The 16,955-nt window shown below is 52.5% G+C and overlaps 1 protein-coding gene across 2 annotated transcripts in view; it reads left to right on the top strand.

The window, feature by feature from the left end:
• Window positions 1–13,565, top strand: part of Slc25a42 (solute carrier family 25 member 42) — a 29,613-nt gene extending 16,048 nt beyond the window's left edge. For both annotated transcript variants that reach the window (XM_076845407.2, XM_076845418.2), the window contains 7 exons: window positions 2,440–2,553; window positions 4,985–5,090; window positions 6,663–6,688; window positions 7,425–7,591; window positions 7,936–8,052; window positions 8,892–9,043; window positions 11,282–13,565. In XM_076845407.2, coding sequence (XP_076701522.1) covers window positions 2,473–2,553; window positions 4,985–5,090; window positions 6,663–6,688; window positions 7,425–7,591; window positions 7,936–8,052; window positions 8,892–9,043; window positions 11,282–11,589 — 957 coding nt within the window. In that variant the 5' untranslated portion in view covers window positions 2,440–2,472 and the 3' untranslated portion in view covers window positions 11,590–13,565. The remainder of the gene's footprint in view (window positions 1–2,439; window positions 2,554–4,984; window positions 5,091–6,662; window positions 6,689–7,424; window positions 7,592–7,935; window positions 8,053–8,891; window positions 9,044–11,281) is intronic.
• The last annotated feature ends 3,390 nt before the right edge of the window (window positions 13,566–16,955 follow it).

The raw sequence follows: 16,955 nt of genomic DNA, 5'->3' as shown, positions 1-16,955 counted from the left end.
CCTTGAACTTGGGAACCTTCTGCTTTAGCCTCCCCAGTGACTGGAATTATGGGAGTGTGCCACTGAGTCCTGCTTAACATGATGTTTTTTATATAGTGAAGTGATTACTGCCAGTCAAGAAAATTAACATATTCTTCGTCCTGTACAGTTACTTTTTGCATGTGTCCCTTAAGAGTATCTAAAATGTATTCTCTCAGCAAATCAGCAATATACATTAGGATATTTAGTTATATTAACTGTAGTCCTAATGCTGTACACTAGAAACTAGGCTTATTCATTCTACATACAGCGATTTGTACCTTTTGTTCTGTGTCTTCCACTTTCCCCCTGTCCACAGTGGTAACCAGTTCGTTCTCTTTCTATGTATTTGATTTTTTTTTATCTTTCGGTGCCTGCCTTATTGCATTTAGTATATGTCCTCTAGGTTCATTTGTGTTACATACCGTGATTTCTCTATCCATTCACCCACGATCCACACCAGGTCATTTCTGTGATGACTGGTGGTGCTGTGGTGAGCAGTTGCGCAGCTATCTTGATGCGATAGTGATTTCATCTGCATTGGAAATTGTGTTAGTCAACTTTCTAATTACCTGATATCAAATAATACTGATAACAGATACTAGTCAACTTATAAGAGCTGAGATAAGGCTCAGTACCATGGGGCCGATAAATTGCTCTCAGGCCTCTGGCGGGAGTGCATGGCGGAGCAAAGGAGATGCCCTCATGGCCCCGGTGCAAAGAAGAGGAAGGAGCTTCCTCCCAGAACAGCTTTAAAGGGCATGCCCCCCAGTATCCTTCAGGCCTACCACTAGGCCCCATCTTTAAAGGTTCTACCATCTCCCAATAGCTCCATGATGGAGACCAAGCCTTTAACATACGGGCCTTTAGAGAACACTGAAGTTTTTTTTTGTTGTTGTTGTTGTTGTTTTTGGTACCAGGGATTGAACCCAGGGGCACTTAACCACAGGGAAAGCAGCCCGCCTCACAGCAGCCACAAACAGCAAGAGGAGGGACCATGGTCCCTATATGCCCTTCAAGGGGGTGGCCCTAATGACCTCACTCCTTCCCATCTGGCCCCATCTTCCCATTAGTGCCAGCGGCTGGGAAGAGGCCTTCAACACATGGCCTTTGAGGAACATTCCAGAGCCCCCCATTAGCCTCAGCTCTCTGTCACCTGAAGTGCCAACTGCCAGCCTCAGCACTGTCAAGTAGTTCTGTACTGGTTCGCATGGTGACTTGGTCTGTGTCACCACACTGAGGTTCTGTCTCTGCTGTCTGCCTGAATTCCCATGGCAGGCCCTTGACCTTGACTGGTGGCTTCTCTGGCTCACAGAGGAGCAGGCCCAGCTGGCGGAGGGTCTGGGCTGCAGGGCCTGCCCAGGCACCTGCCTGGGAACTGTATTTATCACACAGCTGGACACTTCTGAGAGCTTGGAGCAGGAGTCTGTGGAAGGGACAGGAGGGAGGTGCACTTGGCTGGGACCCAGGTCATGGACACACGTTCACTTCCAGGGAACAGCAATTGGCTGAACCCACTCGGGAGGGCAGCTCCACAGATGCCGCCATGTGGGCAGACGTGACCACATCACCAGCCCAGGTCTCCTGACCCAGAACCTCGAGTCCAGGTGCCACCCATGCTATGCACTCAGATCTGAAGACCACTGGGGTTCACAGAGTTGGAGGTGGAACTGGGTGATAGCCAGAGGCCACTGATGTCCACGGGAGTGGGGTGGGCCGGGTCTGTCCTGGAATCCCCTGAACAGGATACTGGGATCCTAACCACAGGCGATTATTTGAAATGGCTTCCATGGGGAGGTCAGTGTCAATTTCCAGGGAGAACTCTTGAAGTATTAGGGCCTTTTATTGTAAACTTGGCAACAAAGAATATGCAACCAGGTGCCATAGCAAAAAAGAATAATTTTCTAAATACGTTTCATTGGATGAAGACTCTCAGATCCAAGTGGACCTGAGCCAGCTGCTTGGTCTGGTGTTGGCACTGATGCTGAGTGGCTCTGGGCATGTGGATCCCCTGGCCTCCATACCCTCAACATGATGGCAAAGATCCATAGCCAATAGTCTCTACCTCCAGCTGTGTGACCTCAGCCAGCTGCCTAACCTCTCTGAGTCTGCCTGCTCTGCTGGTACCAGGTTCAAAAATCAGACTCTGTGGTGATCACGTGTGAGAATTGACAGGAAAAGACCTTGTCAATGATTAAGCAAGATCAGCCCAGGGGATGGCAACACCGGAATTCAGGTGAGGGCATCTTCTCTCCAGCAGGGAAGCAGATACCAGGTTAGGAAAAGGCCATTGGGACTGACCGCGGCATGTTTCTGGCCTCAGTGACTGGTGGCTGAGTCGCAGGCTCCAGCTGGCCCTTGGTAGGGGAGGTCACCCACCCACCACTTCTCACCTTATCCCACTCACTCCTTCTCCCCTAGGACTGAGTCCCCACCGTCCCAAGCAGGCCTGGGATGGGTAATGGTGTGAAGGAAGGCTCGGTGCGCCTGCGTGAGGATGCCGAAGCCGCCCTGTCCTCGCCTGTCTCTTCAAAGGCAAGTGACCCGGACTCCTTGAGGGGTGTTCTCCCCAGTCCCCTCTGGTCTGCAGAGGATGGGCCCCACCCCCATTGCTCTCGCTAGGCCCCCTCCTCCTCCCTCTGCAGGGGCTCCTGCCCCTGCGCCCCGCGCCCCGTTACAAACCACCCTGTAGATGTGCCCGATTTCATCTCTGCTCACAGACAGCAAGGGCCACGCAGCATCTGGTACCTTTCTCTGCTCCTGCTGCTCTAGGACACCACAAGGTCATGGGATGGAGGACACTGACTGCTTTCTATTTCCCTGAAAGCCCCAATTGGTGACACGGACACCTCTGGCAGGAAGCCAGGGCCTCTCCCCAGTGGACTGAGAGACCTAGGAGTCGGGGCAGCCTTGGGACCCTTGTTCACCCTCAGCTTCATGGACATTAAAGAATGGGAGGGGGCAATCGCAGACCTGTAATCCCACCAGCTCAGGAGGCTGAGGCAGGAGAATCACAAGTTCAAGGCCTGCCACAGCAACTCAGCAAGACTCTGAAAAAAAAAAAAAAAAAAGAAAAGAAAAGGAAAAAGAAAGAAAGAAAGAAGGAAAGAAAGGAGAGAAAAGGGCTGCAGATTTGGTTCAGCGAAAAAGCACCCCGGGTTCAATCCCGTACCATTAAGAAGAATGGGGTGGGGCTGGGGATGTGGCTCAAGCGGTAGCGCGCTCGCCTGGCATGAGTGCGGCCCGGGTTCGATCCTCAGCACCACATACAATCAAAGATGTTGTGTCCGCCGAAAGCTAAAAAATAAAATATTTAAAAAAAAAAAAAAAGAAGAAGAATGGGGTGGGGTGTGACTCAGTGGTTAAGCACCCCTGGGTTCAATCCCAGTACCAAAAAAAAAAAAAAAGAATGAGGGAAGACAGGCGTGGGAGGGATTTGCTCCAAGTTCTGAAGTTCATCTTTGATGCCTGCACTTTGATTGAAGATGTCACCTCTCAAAGAAACTGGATCAGCCCTGTGCTTGTTTGGCACGGCGGTCGGGGCATCCATTGATCAGGCTTTCTCCTGGCTGAACCTGAAATACAGGCTGACCCACCCCCGTGGTCTTCATTCCCAGGGCCTGGCCAGGCACCTGCACCAGCAGCTCTCAAAGTCCACGGGGTCAAAGGCTGAGCTGGCGTCACCTGCAGTCGTAACCTTTCCCCGAATTCCAGATTCACCTTGGAGTGCCAGGCAGACAGGAAGATTCATTCATCACCTGTGAAGTCACCAACATGGGGCTGAGGCACAGGGCAGGTCTGTCCCTCAGCGGTTAGTGGACTGCCCAACAGAACGTGAAGAACAGTAGACACCGCTATCTCTCACGCTGGTGAGGGGTCTGCAGGACGGATCCTGCTGTGTGGCAACATACTGAGACTCCAAATCCAAAAACAAAGGATGTAATCCCAGCAGCTCAGGAGGCTGAGGCAAGAGGATCCCAAGTTCAAAGCCAGCCTCAGCAAAAGCGAGGTGCTAAACAACTCAGTGAGACCCTGTCTCTAAATAAAATACAAAATAGGGCTGGGGATGTGGCTCAGTGGCCAAGTGCCCCTGAGTTCAATCCCCAGTACCCTTCCCCTCCCCAAAAAAAGGAAACTAAAAAAAAGAAACTGAGCATCATCTCATATTTATGGTCAATCTGGACCCCAAGTGTGGGTTGTCTACATCTAGATGTCAGCTCCATTGCCTCCTTTATCATTTTCAGGGTCTCTCCACATGAGGGATGTTAAACATCAAGCTTTTAGCGCCTGTACAGAGCTCTCCCAGGAATAAGCTAGAAATTTTGGCCAAAGGCGGGCAGCTTCCACTGAGTATGAGAAGTGACCTCGCTGCATCCCCAAACATAGCTAGCAGTCACCTTAAGAGTTTCAGTTTATAGGTGCCACATTCCTTATATAGAGTTGGTGTTGAGCTGGGCATGGTGTGCACACCCATCATCCCAACTACTCAGGAGGCTGAGGCAGGAGGATTGTTCAGGGCCAGCCACAGCAACTCAGCAAGACCCTGCCTCAAAATAAAATGAAATGAGCTGGGGATGTCACTTGGTGATAGAGCAATTGCTTGCTTAGCATCTGTGAGCTCTGGCTTCAATTCCCAGTACCACACACACAGAGACCTGCTGTGGGCCTGAAAATGAGGATCCTCGATAGGTGGCCCAGAGAGCAGCTCGCCTCCAACATGGACAATCATTATCACCCCTGGAGGCTTTCACTATGTCCTACGTAGCCTGGACCCACCACCTTGGCCCAGCCTCGCCATCCCAGGGCGGAGTAGGGCCTCCACACTCAGGCTGCTACGCGTCCGAAGACCAGGACAGGGTGGAAGGAAGGAGCTTCCCTGGGGCAAGGTCCTCTGCCAAGCTGACCCTACACCTGCTTGCCCTCTGCTGACCTTGATTGCTGACCTTGATCGTGTGTTCTGTCACAGAGAGACCACAGGCAAGTGCTCAGCTCCCTGCTGTCCGGCGCCCTGGCTGGTGCTCTCGCCAAGACGGCAGTAGCTCCCCTGGACCGAACCAAAATCATCTTCCAAGGTAATGCTCGTCCACCTGTCCGTGTGAGATGGAGCTGCCAGGCGACCGTCTGCCCTTCTTCCTTCACTGCCCCTCAGACTACTTCAAATGGTTTTGGAAAAAAAAAAAAATGCTTCTTTAAAATCTACTTAGAAATCATGTTTGTTTCTTGGGGCCGCATCACAAAGGACCACTTCCGGTGGCTTCAAATAATAGACACTGATTCTCTCACTGTCCTGGAGGCCAGAAGTCTGAAATCAAGGTATTGACAGGCTCCCTCTAGAAGCTCCGAGGAAGAGCCCTCTCGCCTCTTCCAGCCTCTGGGGTCCCTTGGCTTGTGGCCATGGCCCTCCAGTCTCTGCCTTGTCTTCACAAGACCTCTCTGTGTCACTATATCTGCTTTCTCTTCTATGAGGACATCAGTCATTGGATTCAGGGCCACCCTTATCAGTACAACCTCCCTTACCTCCGTCACATTTATAAAGACCGTGTTTCCCAACAAGGTCATCTTGACAGGGACTGGCCATTGGAAGTGGAAATAACTTTTGGGGTGACACAGTTCAACCCAGAATGGAAACCATCCCCGTCCCTCATTGGAGCTAAACAGTCACAGGGTCCTCTGGAGATAAGGCCTGTCACTCCCATGAATGGTTAGTAGTTCCTGCCCAGGGCCAGGCAGCAGGCAGGACAGTGAGAGGTGGCTGCAGACTTGAGCCAGGCCTTCCCCACCGCCTTGAACTGCTCCCCTAGCCTCACTGTGCCTCAGTCTCCTCGTCTGAAAATGAGGGCATTGACGCCAGCCTCCTGGGCTGGCTGGCATAAGGACAGAGAGTGTGACAAGAGGGAGGGGCAGGCCCTGTCTGCTGCCCTGCTGCTTCCTGGGCACAGGGACATCCTATTGCCCTGCAGGGAGCTGGGATGACATTGAGACCAGCAGGCTACACACACCTTGCACAGTGGGGAGGTACGGGGAGTAGGAGGTGAGGGAAGAGAAGCTGCCAGGCCACAGAGGCTCCTGGTGACCCTTGAGGCCTGTATTTCTGGATCTTTCCCAGAAGTCCTCATGGCTTGCCATAGCTCCAGGATCCCCACAAACCCAGTGGCCAAGGGCACCATTGAGTTGGAAGCCAGCCAGGCAACCATGGGGCCAGGAGAGAGGTGGGTCAGGGGCACTCTTACTGGGGCTGTGGGGGGGGGCACAGAGAAGATGGCAAATGCCACCCAGGACCCCCGGCCTTGTTCTGAGAGCCAGGGCTGCTGGGCTGAGACCCTTATGACAGCTGAAGCCTTCCCCACAGGGGTCCAGGGTGGCCGTGCTGAGTGGTTCCTGGGGTCATCCTCACAGCCCCTTCCTGAGACCCTCACTGTGCAGGGGCATTGGGTGCTGGCTCTACTTCCCTGCCTGGGGACAAGCCTTGAAGGAGAAAGAGGGGGGACCCTGCTAGGGGATTCCCCAGGGGAAGTGCATTCTCAGGGGCTGATATCCCTCTCCATGCTCCAGCCAGACCCTGGTATTGAGGGGAAGGTCACAGAGACTGGTCACAGTTCCGCCCTTTGCATCTCATAGTCTCTTTTGTGCTTTTTTCTCCCCAGTGTCTTCAAAAAGATTTTCTGCCAAGGTGAGTTGCTAGGTCACCAATGGCTCTCGGGCGGGCACCAGAGCCCCCTTGAGTTGGCAGGAAGTGGTGGAGGGAGGTGGTCTGGGACAGCTGCTTCTCAAGGTGCTTTTCTCCGCTTTGATTCCCTTCCCTATTCTTCCCCAGGCCAGTTTCTGATCTGCCCAGGTCAGGCCTCTCCCTGAAACCTCAGGGGATGAGACAGGGCCACCTATCCTCTCACCCTGGGACTTAATGAGAGGCCTGTTCTTGGGGTGTTGGGGTCAGGGATTGATAATTCCAACCCTTCCTCTCTTTGTGTGTGATTTATTGGCAAAAGCACATTTACCATCTAGATAAAGGCGTATTTTAACAGCCAGACAGACTACCAGACCAACACCAGCAAAAATATACTGTGTGCCGGGTGCCATGGCGCACACCTGTAATCCCAGCTAAGGCGGAGGCTGAGGCAGGAGGATGGCAAGTTCCGGCCCAGCCTCCACAATTTAGTGAGACCTTGATTCAAAATCAAAAAAGGGCTGGGGATTTAGCACCATGGTAGGAGTTCTGTCTAACATGCAAAGGCCTTAGGTTCCAACCTCAAACCTGGGGGCAAAAAAGAAGAAGTTAGTTAAGTTCCCACTGGGATGGGGAACCCGCGTCCCAACCTCTGCACTTTAGGGACTTTCCACCTGCCAAGCAGGTGCATAAGGAGGGCAAGAGGAGGCAGAGGGATGTTGACCTCTCCCTTGTTTCCTAGGAGGCCTTCCGGCTCCTCTACTTCACCTACCTCAATGAGGGCTTCCTCAGCCTGTGGCGCGGGAACTCAGCCACCATGGTCCGCGTGGTGCCCTACGCTGCCATCCAGTTCAGCGCGCACGAGGAGTACAAGCGCATCCTGGGCCGCTACTACGGCTTCCGCGGAGAGTGAGGCCCTGCCCCGCCCCTGCCAGGCCCTGGGGTGGCGCCCTGGGGAGTCTGCCCATTCCCTCCCACTCAGAACCCAGAGGTGGCGCCATCGTGTCCCCCCAGAGCCTTAGGAAAGATGCATATTCATTTATTCATATAAGGGAAAGAGGAAGCAGCAGAGAGGGTCTCAAAATCACAGCGCCTCAAAGATCCCATAAACTCAGCCACCCCAAAACCCGCCTGGGCCTTGTGTTCCTCCCCTCCTCCCCTTTCCCCCCACACCCCTGTCCCCTCTCCCCTCCATCCCCAGGCCTCTGTGCATTGACAGTCCCCTCGCTGGGGTGGTACCTCCCTGTCCCCAGGGCCCTGCCCCCTTGGCCTCGCCTCCTTGCTGGCGCTCTGGCTGGAACCACCGCCGCTTCCCTCACCTACCCCCTGGACCTGGTCCGAGCAAGGATGGCCGTGACTCCCAAGGAAATGTGAGTCCTGCAACCGGTACACCCCTCGCCAGCCTCAGGGTAGGGGTACCTGTGTCCAATGGGGCTGCCAGGTCGGAATTCCTCCTTCAGGCCCCTGGACTGTGGGTCTGGGCCTCTGTGTTCAGCTAAACAGGACGCTGCATTGACAATGGTCTCCCTCACCAGGCGTGGGGGTACAAACCTGGAACTCCAGCGACTCAAAAGGCTGAGGCAGGCGGATTGCACAACGGAGACCAGCTGGTTAATGTGGCCGGACCCTGTCTCAAAATAAAAAATTGTCAAGGGGGGTGGGGCTGGAATTATGGCTCAGTAGTCGCTCTTGGGATCAATCCCCAGTACTTAAAAAGTAATCATCATCATCATCATCATCATCATCACCATCCTGAACCCAGCTGGTAGAACAGGGCAGGACTGTAGTTCCAGAAAGGCAGCCTGGGGTAATTTTCTGCTTGGGTCAAACCAAGAGTCTTCATTTTGAGTTGGGCACAAATACATGACAAATGTTTAAGAACAAAAGAAGGGCAGGCTGGGCCATGCATGGTCCACGCCTATAATCCCAGCAACTCAGAAGACTGAGGCAGGAGGTGGAAGGTTCAAGGCCTCCACAACTTAGTGATACCCTTCTCAAAATAAAAAGTATAAAGGGCCAGGGATGTGGCTCAGTGGTAAAGCACCTCTGGGTTCGATCTCCAGTACAAAGAGAGAGAAGGAAGGAAGGAAAGCATGATCATCTTGACCCAGACTCAGACAGCTGTGGGAAGGGCCAGGAATTAGTATGTGGAGTCCAGCGGCTCCCACCACGTCCCTGAGGTCACTTCCTCGCTGCGCTGTCCTCGCAGGTACAGCAACATCTTTCACGTCTTCATCCGAATCTCGCGAGAAGAGGGGCTGAAGACCCTATACCACGGATTCACACCTACAGTGCTGGGGGTCATCCCCTATGCCGGGCTGAGTTTCTTCACCTATGAGACTCTCAAGAGCCTACACAGAGGTAAGGAGAGCTGGAGCCAGTCAGGGCCCATTCAGGAAGCGATCCCTAGGGACAGCACCTTAGCCAGGGCCAGAGGATTGAGAAGCCAAGGCCCTCCGGATGGGGCAGTCTGGGGGTCCAGAGTCAAAATCAGGAGGAGACACACTATATCCATCCACCATTGAGGAATGGGGACTGGAAACCTCTTAACGCCTCATAGTAATAATAACCAGCAGCTTTGCAAAGGCCATTGTGTCACCCAGAGTGCTGGTGGCCACTTCTCAGGTCCAAAGTAAAACCAAGATGGAGGAGAAGTGTCCTTTCTTGTGTCGGTAATTACAAGAAAATCTAAAATACAGAAAAGTATAGAGATTAAAATAACAGCACTCACACCGGCTGCCCAGGGTGAGCCATGTTCACATTTTTGCCTTTCGTGCTCCCAGGTGGCTTTTGTTAGAGAAATAACACATTTCAGGTAAAGTGGAGATGGGTGTCTCCCACCTCTGCTCTTCTTCCTCCCTGGCCTCCCATTAAGAGTGTGGCCTGCAGCTGGGCACACCTGTAATCCCACTGGCTCGAGAGGCTGAGGCAGGAAGATAACAAGTTCAATGCCAGCCTCAGCAACATAGCACCACGTTAAGCAACTCAGTGAGACCCTGTCTCAAAATATAAAAAGGGCTGGGGCTCGGGCTGGGGTTGTGGCTCAGCGGTATAACACTCACCTGGCATGTGCAAGGCTCTGGGTTCAATCCTCAGCACCACATAAAGATAAATAAATAAAATAAAGGTATATTAAGCGGGGGGTCTTGGGGATGTGTCTCAGGGGTTAAGCACCCCTGGGCTCAATCCCTAGTACCAAAAAAAAAAAAAAGAAAGAAAAAAAAAAAAAGTATGACCTGCATCCCTGAAGCTTTGGAAAAGACATTGCTTTAGAAATACAGTGGTCCCTTGGTATCTGGGAGGTTGACGGCAGGATCCCCCATGGATACCAAAATCCTAGGATGCTAAACTCCTTTATATAAGATGGTTTAGTTTTTACATCAAACCTCCACATCCTTCTATAGTATTTAAATCATTTCTAGGTGACTTACAATACCTAATACAGCATAAATGTCATGTCTAGTTATTACACTGTATGGTTTAGGGAATCCTAAATAAGGATTTAGGGAATAAAGAAGAAGTCTGTACATATTCAATACAGACACATTTTTTTTTCAAATGTTTTCAATCTAAGGTTAGTTGAATTTGTGGTTTTACTTTCCACAGTTTTAATTGCCCATTGCCAATGCTGGTCTGGAAATATAAAACAAGTTTTTGTTGTTATTGTTGGTACTGGGGATTAAACTCAGAGGTGCTTAACCACTGAGCCACATCTCCAACCCTTTTTATTTTATTTTTAGATTTTTGAGACAGGGTCTCCCTAAGTTGCTTAGGGCCTTGCTAAGTTGCTAAGGCAGGCCTCAAACTTGTGATCCTCCTGCCTCAGTCTCCCCAGTGGCTGGGATTACAGGCTTCTGCCATCACACCCGGCAGAACTACAGATATTTTAAAAATCCTATCATTTGGTTGCTGTTCCTTCTTCCCCTCCATCTTGTTTAGACCAGGAGACACTGCTAGGTATAGTCACAGTCCCTTCCATTCTGTGCCACCTGGGATTCTGCATTGCAGACAGAGCTGGATGGCCAAGAAGGACTCATCTGGTGACATTTTCTTTCTTTGCTAGACACTGAATAGGGATTCCTTTGGGGCATTAGAACTTCGTTATATGATTATTTGTGCTTTTCTTTTAAGAAACTATCTATCTTTTTCTTTTTTGGAGAGAGAGAATTTTTTAATATTTATTTTTTAATTTTCCGTGGACACAACATCTTTATTTTATTTTTATGTGGTGCTGAGGATCGAAACCAGTGCCCTGCGCATGCCAGGCGAGCGCGCTACCGCTTGAGCCACATCCCTAGCCCCAACCTTTTCAATTTGTACATCTTTGCTCAGTTTTGATTTCAAAAGGAGTAGGGGCTGGGGTTGTGGCTCAGTGGCAGAGCACTTGCCCAGCATGTGCAAGGCCCTGGGTTCCACCCCCAGCACCTAAAAAAAAAAAAGAAGAAGAAGAAGAAGAAGAAGAAGAAGAAGGGTAAAAGGAGGGGCCAGGAAGTGAGAAAGTGGGGTGTAGAGGTGCTCAGATGTGCGCAGGCGCGTGCTGCCTCCTGCGGGTCGCAGCGCCCTCATGTCCCACGTCCCCTCCCACCCCTTGCCCCGCAGAGTACAGCGGCCGCCCGCAGCCCTACCCCTTCGAGCGCATGGTGTTCGGGGCCTGTGCCGGCCTCATCGGCCAGTCGGCCTCGTACCCGCTGGACGTGGTGCGGCGGCGCATGCAGACTGCAGGCGTCACCGGCCACCCGCACGCCTCTATCCTGAGCACGCTGCGCACCATTGTGCGGGAGGAGGGCGCCGTGCGCGGCCTCTACAAGGGCCTGAGCATGAACTGGCTCAAGGGCCCCATCGCCGTGGGCATCAGCTTCACCACCTTCGACCTCATGCAGATCCTGCTGCGGCGCCTGCAGAGCTAGGGGACTCTGTGGGGCAGCTGCTCTTCAGATGGTGGACCAGTGACCCCTTGGGTGTTCTGAGCCCACAGAAGAAGGGTGTGGCTGGTTCTACCCCACGAGCCACGATGTGGCGCTTTGTGGAACAGACAGTGGGCCTGGGAGACCTGGGCTTGGCGCCCACAGGTCCAAGAGCAAAGCGGGCAGGCCCTTCGAAGTGCAATGTTGGGACATGGATCGGGGCTCCCACGCTGTCCTCTCCCCTCTTCCCTGGGGCTGGCGCTGCCTCTAAAGGTGTTGCCCAAATGCCCAAAGTGGAGAGTGGCTGGCTCCGCCTCCTGGCGCTGTGTGTCCTCACATGCTGCTTATTTAGTGACACCTGTCCACACTAGCTCAGAGCCTGTCCCGTGTCGCTCTAGCTCTGTGTGCTGTGCCTGGCCTCCATACTGAGCAGGATGGGTCCCTGTCCCGGATGGGACAAGCCTGGTGCTCAGCCGTGGCTACAAATGCAGCCCCTCGCCTGCCCCACCACACCCCACCCGTCCACCTTCATTGTTTCCCAGGTGACAATTCCTCTGTCTCCACAGCCTTGTCCCCAGAGCATCATGTCCTTCTTAGACTCCAAGGTCAATGTGGGGCCCCCAGCAGGTCTTTCTTACTGTTGCTGCCTACTTACTGTGTAACCATCTCAAGAGGGTCCCCACACTGCAGGATCTGGCACAGACTATGACACAAAGCCACCTCAGGTTTGGGTCTGACCCCCAATCTGGCAGTATCTGCTGACAATAGCACCCCAACCACCCCCTCTAGGCCTGGAAGCTCCTACCACACCAGCCACCCCAATGGAGGCCAGGTCCCCAATGGAGGCCGGGTCTCAGGCCCCGGCCATCTGCCCAGTTGTGACATTGGTGATCCCTGGCTCCTTACTTGAGCAGGAACTTGGTTAGAAATCGCAGCAGTTAAGGGCCATGATTCCCATAAAGAGCATGAAGGTGTCTGGTGGCCTCGATGCTGCTGGAGTCGGGAGCACCCCGGGGAGCCCTGTGCCAGCTGGTCTTATGGAACAGCACCCTGAAGCCCTCCAAGTATCACAGGGACCCAGAAACACCCCTTTCCTAATAACGTATGGGGTTTTTTGATTTTTTTGTTTGTTTGTTTGTTTGTTTGGTTTGGTTTTGGTTTTGGTTTCTGATCTGTCCAGCCCTGAGTGTATTCACACCAAATCCCTGTCTGCGGTGATCAGGGTCCGTCGAGGGTGACGGTGAAGTGGGTTCTCACGGCTGGCTCAGCAGCCACCCCTGCACAGGATCTGAGCAGGCGCATTTGTCCCTCGTGTGTTTGCAATCGTGTCTTCCGCCCCTTCCCTCCCTCCTGTCCTCTTGGTTATTTTTCCTGTACCTGTGAGTGTGAAGACCCCGTCTCTGACCTTCCCTGCATGTGTCCACCAGCCGTCCCCCATCACATCTCCAGTCTCATCCTCAGAGGCCCAGGTAGCCTGTGGTGGCCTTGAGGGGCTGTCCTCTTAAGTAACTTCTCACCCACTTTCCCAACCTTGTCCAGCCCCAGACTTGGCAGGAGGGGCCCAGCGCCCCTCCCAGGGAGATGGGGAGCGGGCCAGGTCCTGGGCCAAGGAGAGTGCAGGGCCTGGGGTCCCATCCCAAGCATGTGACACCAAATGGATAATTGGGCAGTGCCCTCCTTTGGGCCACAGGCTGGACAGGAGATACCAGGGGCAGGAGCGTCCCCAGGCTCTGCTGGCCCCAGCGTGCCCCACCCTGGTGGCTCCTGTCTTGGTGGGCCTGGGCAGGGCTGCCCCTGCCCCAGTACACAGCCAGCCGGGAAATGGAGCCCCCGAGGTCAGCCCCTCCCTGCTGCTCGCTGGTCCTGGTCTGGAGTTATATTTTGATGCCATGAAGACACTTTGTTTATATATAATGTTTATATATTTTAAAGATTTGTGCCAAGAGAGTATATTTAATAAAAACGTACGTGACTTCTTCTCCTGCTCCTGTTTCTTCTTCCTCTTCAGCTCTGGTTTCTCCCTCTCTACAGTGAACCCCAAAGGGGCTGAAGCTGTTTTTTGACAAGTGGTTTTTGTTTTTGATTTTGTTTGCGGGTTGTGTTTTGGTTTGGTTTTACGTGCTAAGGGTGAAACACAGGGCCTTTCGCATCCTAGGCAAGGGCTCCATCGCTGAGCCACAGCCCCCTCACTTGACAAGTTGTTAAATGAAGTTTTGAATAAGAGTCCTGAATAAGTTTTGTTACTTAATGGTGGTTGTTTGAATTGCCAATATATACTATGACTTTCCAGAAAACACTGACGATACACGAGGGTTTGCACTAAAAAGCAGGTTGGCCTCCACAAGGTCAGCGTCTCTGACCAGTCCCTCACATCTCCTCCCGGTTCCGTCCATACACACTGTCCCTCCTAGGATGCACGTGGCCACCCAGCATGTCAGGACGGCCTCACAGTCTCATGGGCATGAATACAATTCTCTATCCCCGAGATCTGTGACCCAGGGTCAGCAGAGGCCTCAGGTCTGAGGGCAGCAGTATGCAGGGGCAGACTGACAAGGCCACCAGGAGGTCTCATGGCAATCGCCGCTCGCTTCTCCTGCTCTTCATCAGCCACAGCGACTCCCAGGGCACGAGCATCTGAAGCCAGAGGCCAGATCTCTGCATTCCCAGGAGAAGAGGGGCGGCAGGGGAGCACACAGGACAGGGGTGGGAGCAGTCCCAGCAGGCTGCAGCTCCGCAGGTCTGATTAGCTGTCAGGCACTGTCCCCCTGAAGGAGGGCTGTGTCAGGCAGCTTTCCGTCACCAAAACAAAAACATGAGATAAATTAACTAATACAGAGAGAAGGTTTATTTTGGCTCGTGATTAGAGATTTCGGTCCATGAGCAGTTGGCCAGGTTGACCTGGGCCTGTGGCAGCACCACTCACCTTAGGGCCTGGAGGCAAGAGAAGAGGTGATCCCACAGTCCCTTTCAAGGACACGCCCCACTGACCTAAAGACCACCCACTAGCTCCACCTACCAATACTGCCCAACTGGAGACCAGACCTTGAACACGTGAGCAGGTTGATTAATTAACAGAACTAAATACAGTAAAAGGACAGTTCACATTCCTCCATGTGGGTTCAAACCTTAACTCAGACTCCATCAGAATCCCAAGGTGTCGTTACCCTGTGCTGCCTACGACCCCAAGCAGTCCAGAAGCCACAGCCCACCTCCCCATGGACCATCCTGCTATGGTCTGGATAGAGGTGCCCCAGAGGCCCGTGTGTTAAAAGCTTGGTCCCAGGCCCATGATACTAATTGGGAGGTGGTGGACCCATTAGGAGGCAGGGCCTACTGGGGCATTATTCAGTCATTGCAGATGGAGATATGGCATGAAGTGGGAACTGGGACCCCAGCCTCTTCCTCTTCCTCTCTTTGCTTCCTGGTTGCCAGGAAGGGAGACGCTTGTTCCACCATAAGCTCCCTGCCATGGTGTGCTGCCTTACTACAGCCCCAAAGGCAATGGAACCAAGGGACTGTGGCTGGAAACCTAAACTGTGAGCCAAAATAAACCTTTCTGTTTTTATTTTTTCTTTTGTGGCACTGGAGATGGAACCAAGGGTTTGCTTATGCTAAGCAAGCATTTTACCATTGAGCTACACCCCATCTAAACCTTTTCTCTTTTTAAGTTGATTTAAGTTGATTGCCTCAAGTGTTTTGTTATAACAACAGTAGGAGTAACATACCTCCTACCCAAATTTTTGCACACTTATTATCCTTCCCCTCTTATCTGAGTCAATGTAGGATCAATGTAAATAACCTATGCTCTCCTTCCCCAAATGTTCATTATAAAAACAGTCTTAGCTGTAGGGAGTACAGATATTTTTCAATTGCTACCTAGTTTTGCTGCTGGAAATCTGGGGAACTTGTCCCAGGACCTGGTCCTTTTTTCTAACATCTTCCACAGCTCAATAAAACCTTTTCCTTTGGAGATCCAGAGTTTAGGTTTAACAAGGGCAGCTTGGGAGGCTGAGGCAGGAGGATCATGAGTTCAAGGCCAGCCTCAGCAATTTATGGAGGCCCTAAGCAACTCAGTGAGACTCTGTCTCTAAATAAAATACAAAAAAGAGCTGGGGAGGTGGCTCAGTGGTCAAACACCCCTGGGTTCAACCCCTGGTACCAAAATACAAAACACTACCTGGTTGATTGGTTGGTTTCACCCAGTTTAATTAGAGCTCTTTCCTTGTAAGAACAGTTGACCTTGTTACTAGTTGTTCTTGTTACTAGTTGCTCTTGTTACTAGCAGTGTAGACTTCCAATTTATTTATTCACTTCCTAAAGCTGGGTGTTTGGCGACGCTAACTTTTTGTCATCAAAGTACCACTGTTGGCTCCTGCTAGGGGAGTGCTTAGCAAGAGCCAGGACCTGGGCTGTCCACCCCAGCCCTGCAAAGGGAGGAGGAAACAGGAGGGAGGGAGGAAAGACAACGCACTCTTAGTCCTGACTCCTATACGCTGGGCTGGGTGAAATTCTCCCTGGGACAGGTCCCTCACAGACCTGCTGCCCGTGGGGTCACCTCTCTAGAGTGGTGGGATTCACACAGGCGCCCACGGGAAGTGATCAGGGCTTGTGTGACCCCCTGGCTTACACATCGTGTCATCTGCAGGTTGGGGGATGTGTTCGTTTTAGTTTGCCTCTTTAGTGATCTGCAGCCAGGAGGCCCATCTGCCCCTCGCAGTTGCTCCCTCCCTGTCCTGGTCATTCTGTGCAAGCAGCCCAGACACCAGCCCTGGGAGGGGGGGAAGATGCACTCAAGTTCCACAGGGTTCCTGCCCCTCCTCCTCTTCCCTTCCCCCACACCCAGCTTTCCCTTATCCAAAATGCTCAAGAGCAGAAGTGTTTCAGATCTCAGAATCTTTGGGATTTGGGGACATTTGCATAGATCTGCACTGGGTGAGCCTCCCTATTCACAAAATCTAAAGTGCTCCAAAATCCAAAACTTCCAGTGTCACGTCATCAGATTTTGGAGGACAACAGTGTTCCCTGCTCCTCTCAGGTCCTGTTCTGGGAACAACCACAGGTCAGCACCTCTCAAGGATCCCTAGGGATGATGTCACTTTCCTAAGTGGCACGATGCCCCCTTTTGGTGGCAAATCAGCAGGACAAGTTGGGGAGTGGCTTCTCCCTTCAGGTGGCAGTCCTGATGCAGGTAATGGAGCCCAGAGGCTGTGAACAGGCAGGCGGCCCCAGCGCAGGAATGTTCCGCAGGGCCTGAGGTGGGTGCGCTGGGCACGTTGGCAGAGCCATGAGGGACCCACTAAGAGCCGATCACTAAGTCCTGGGGGCCACCAGCCAATCACTAGGTCACTCTGGAGAAGGAAATGGTGGAC

This window comes from Callospermophilus lateralis, chromosome 1, assembly GCF_048772815.1.
Source record: "Callospermophilus lateralis isolate mCalLat2 chromosome 1, mCalLat2.hap1, whole genome shotgun sequence".
Classification (NCBI taxonomy): domain Eukaryota; kingdom Metazoa; phylum Chordata; class Mammalia; order Rodentia; family Sciuridae; genus Callospermophilus; species Callospermophilus lateralis.
Note: the sequence above shows the minus strand (reverse complement) of the source record. Positions and strands in the feature narration are given on the sequence as shown.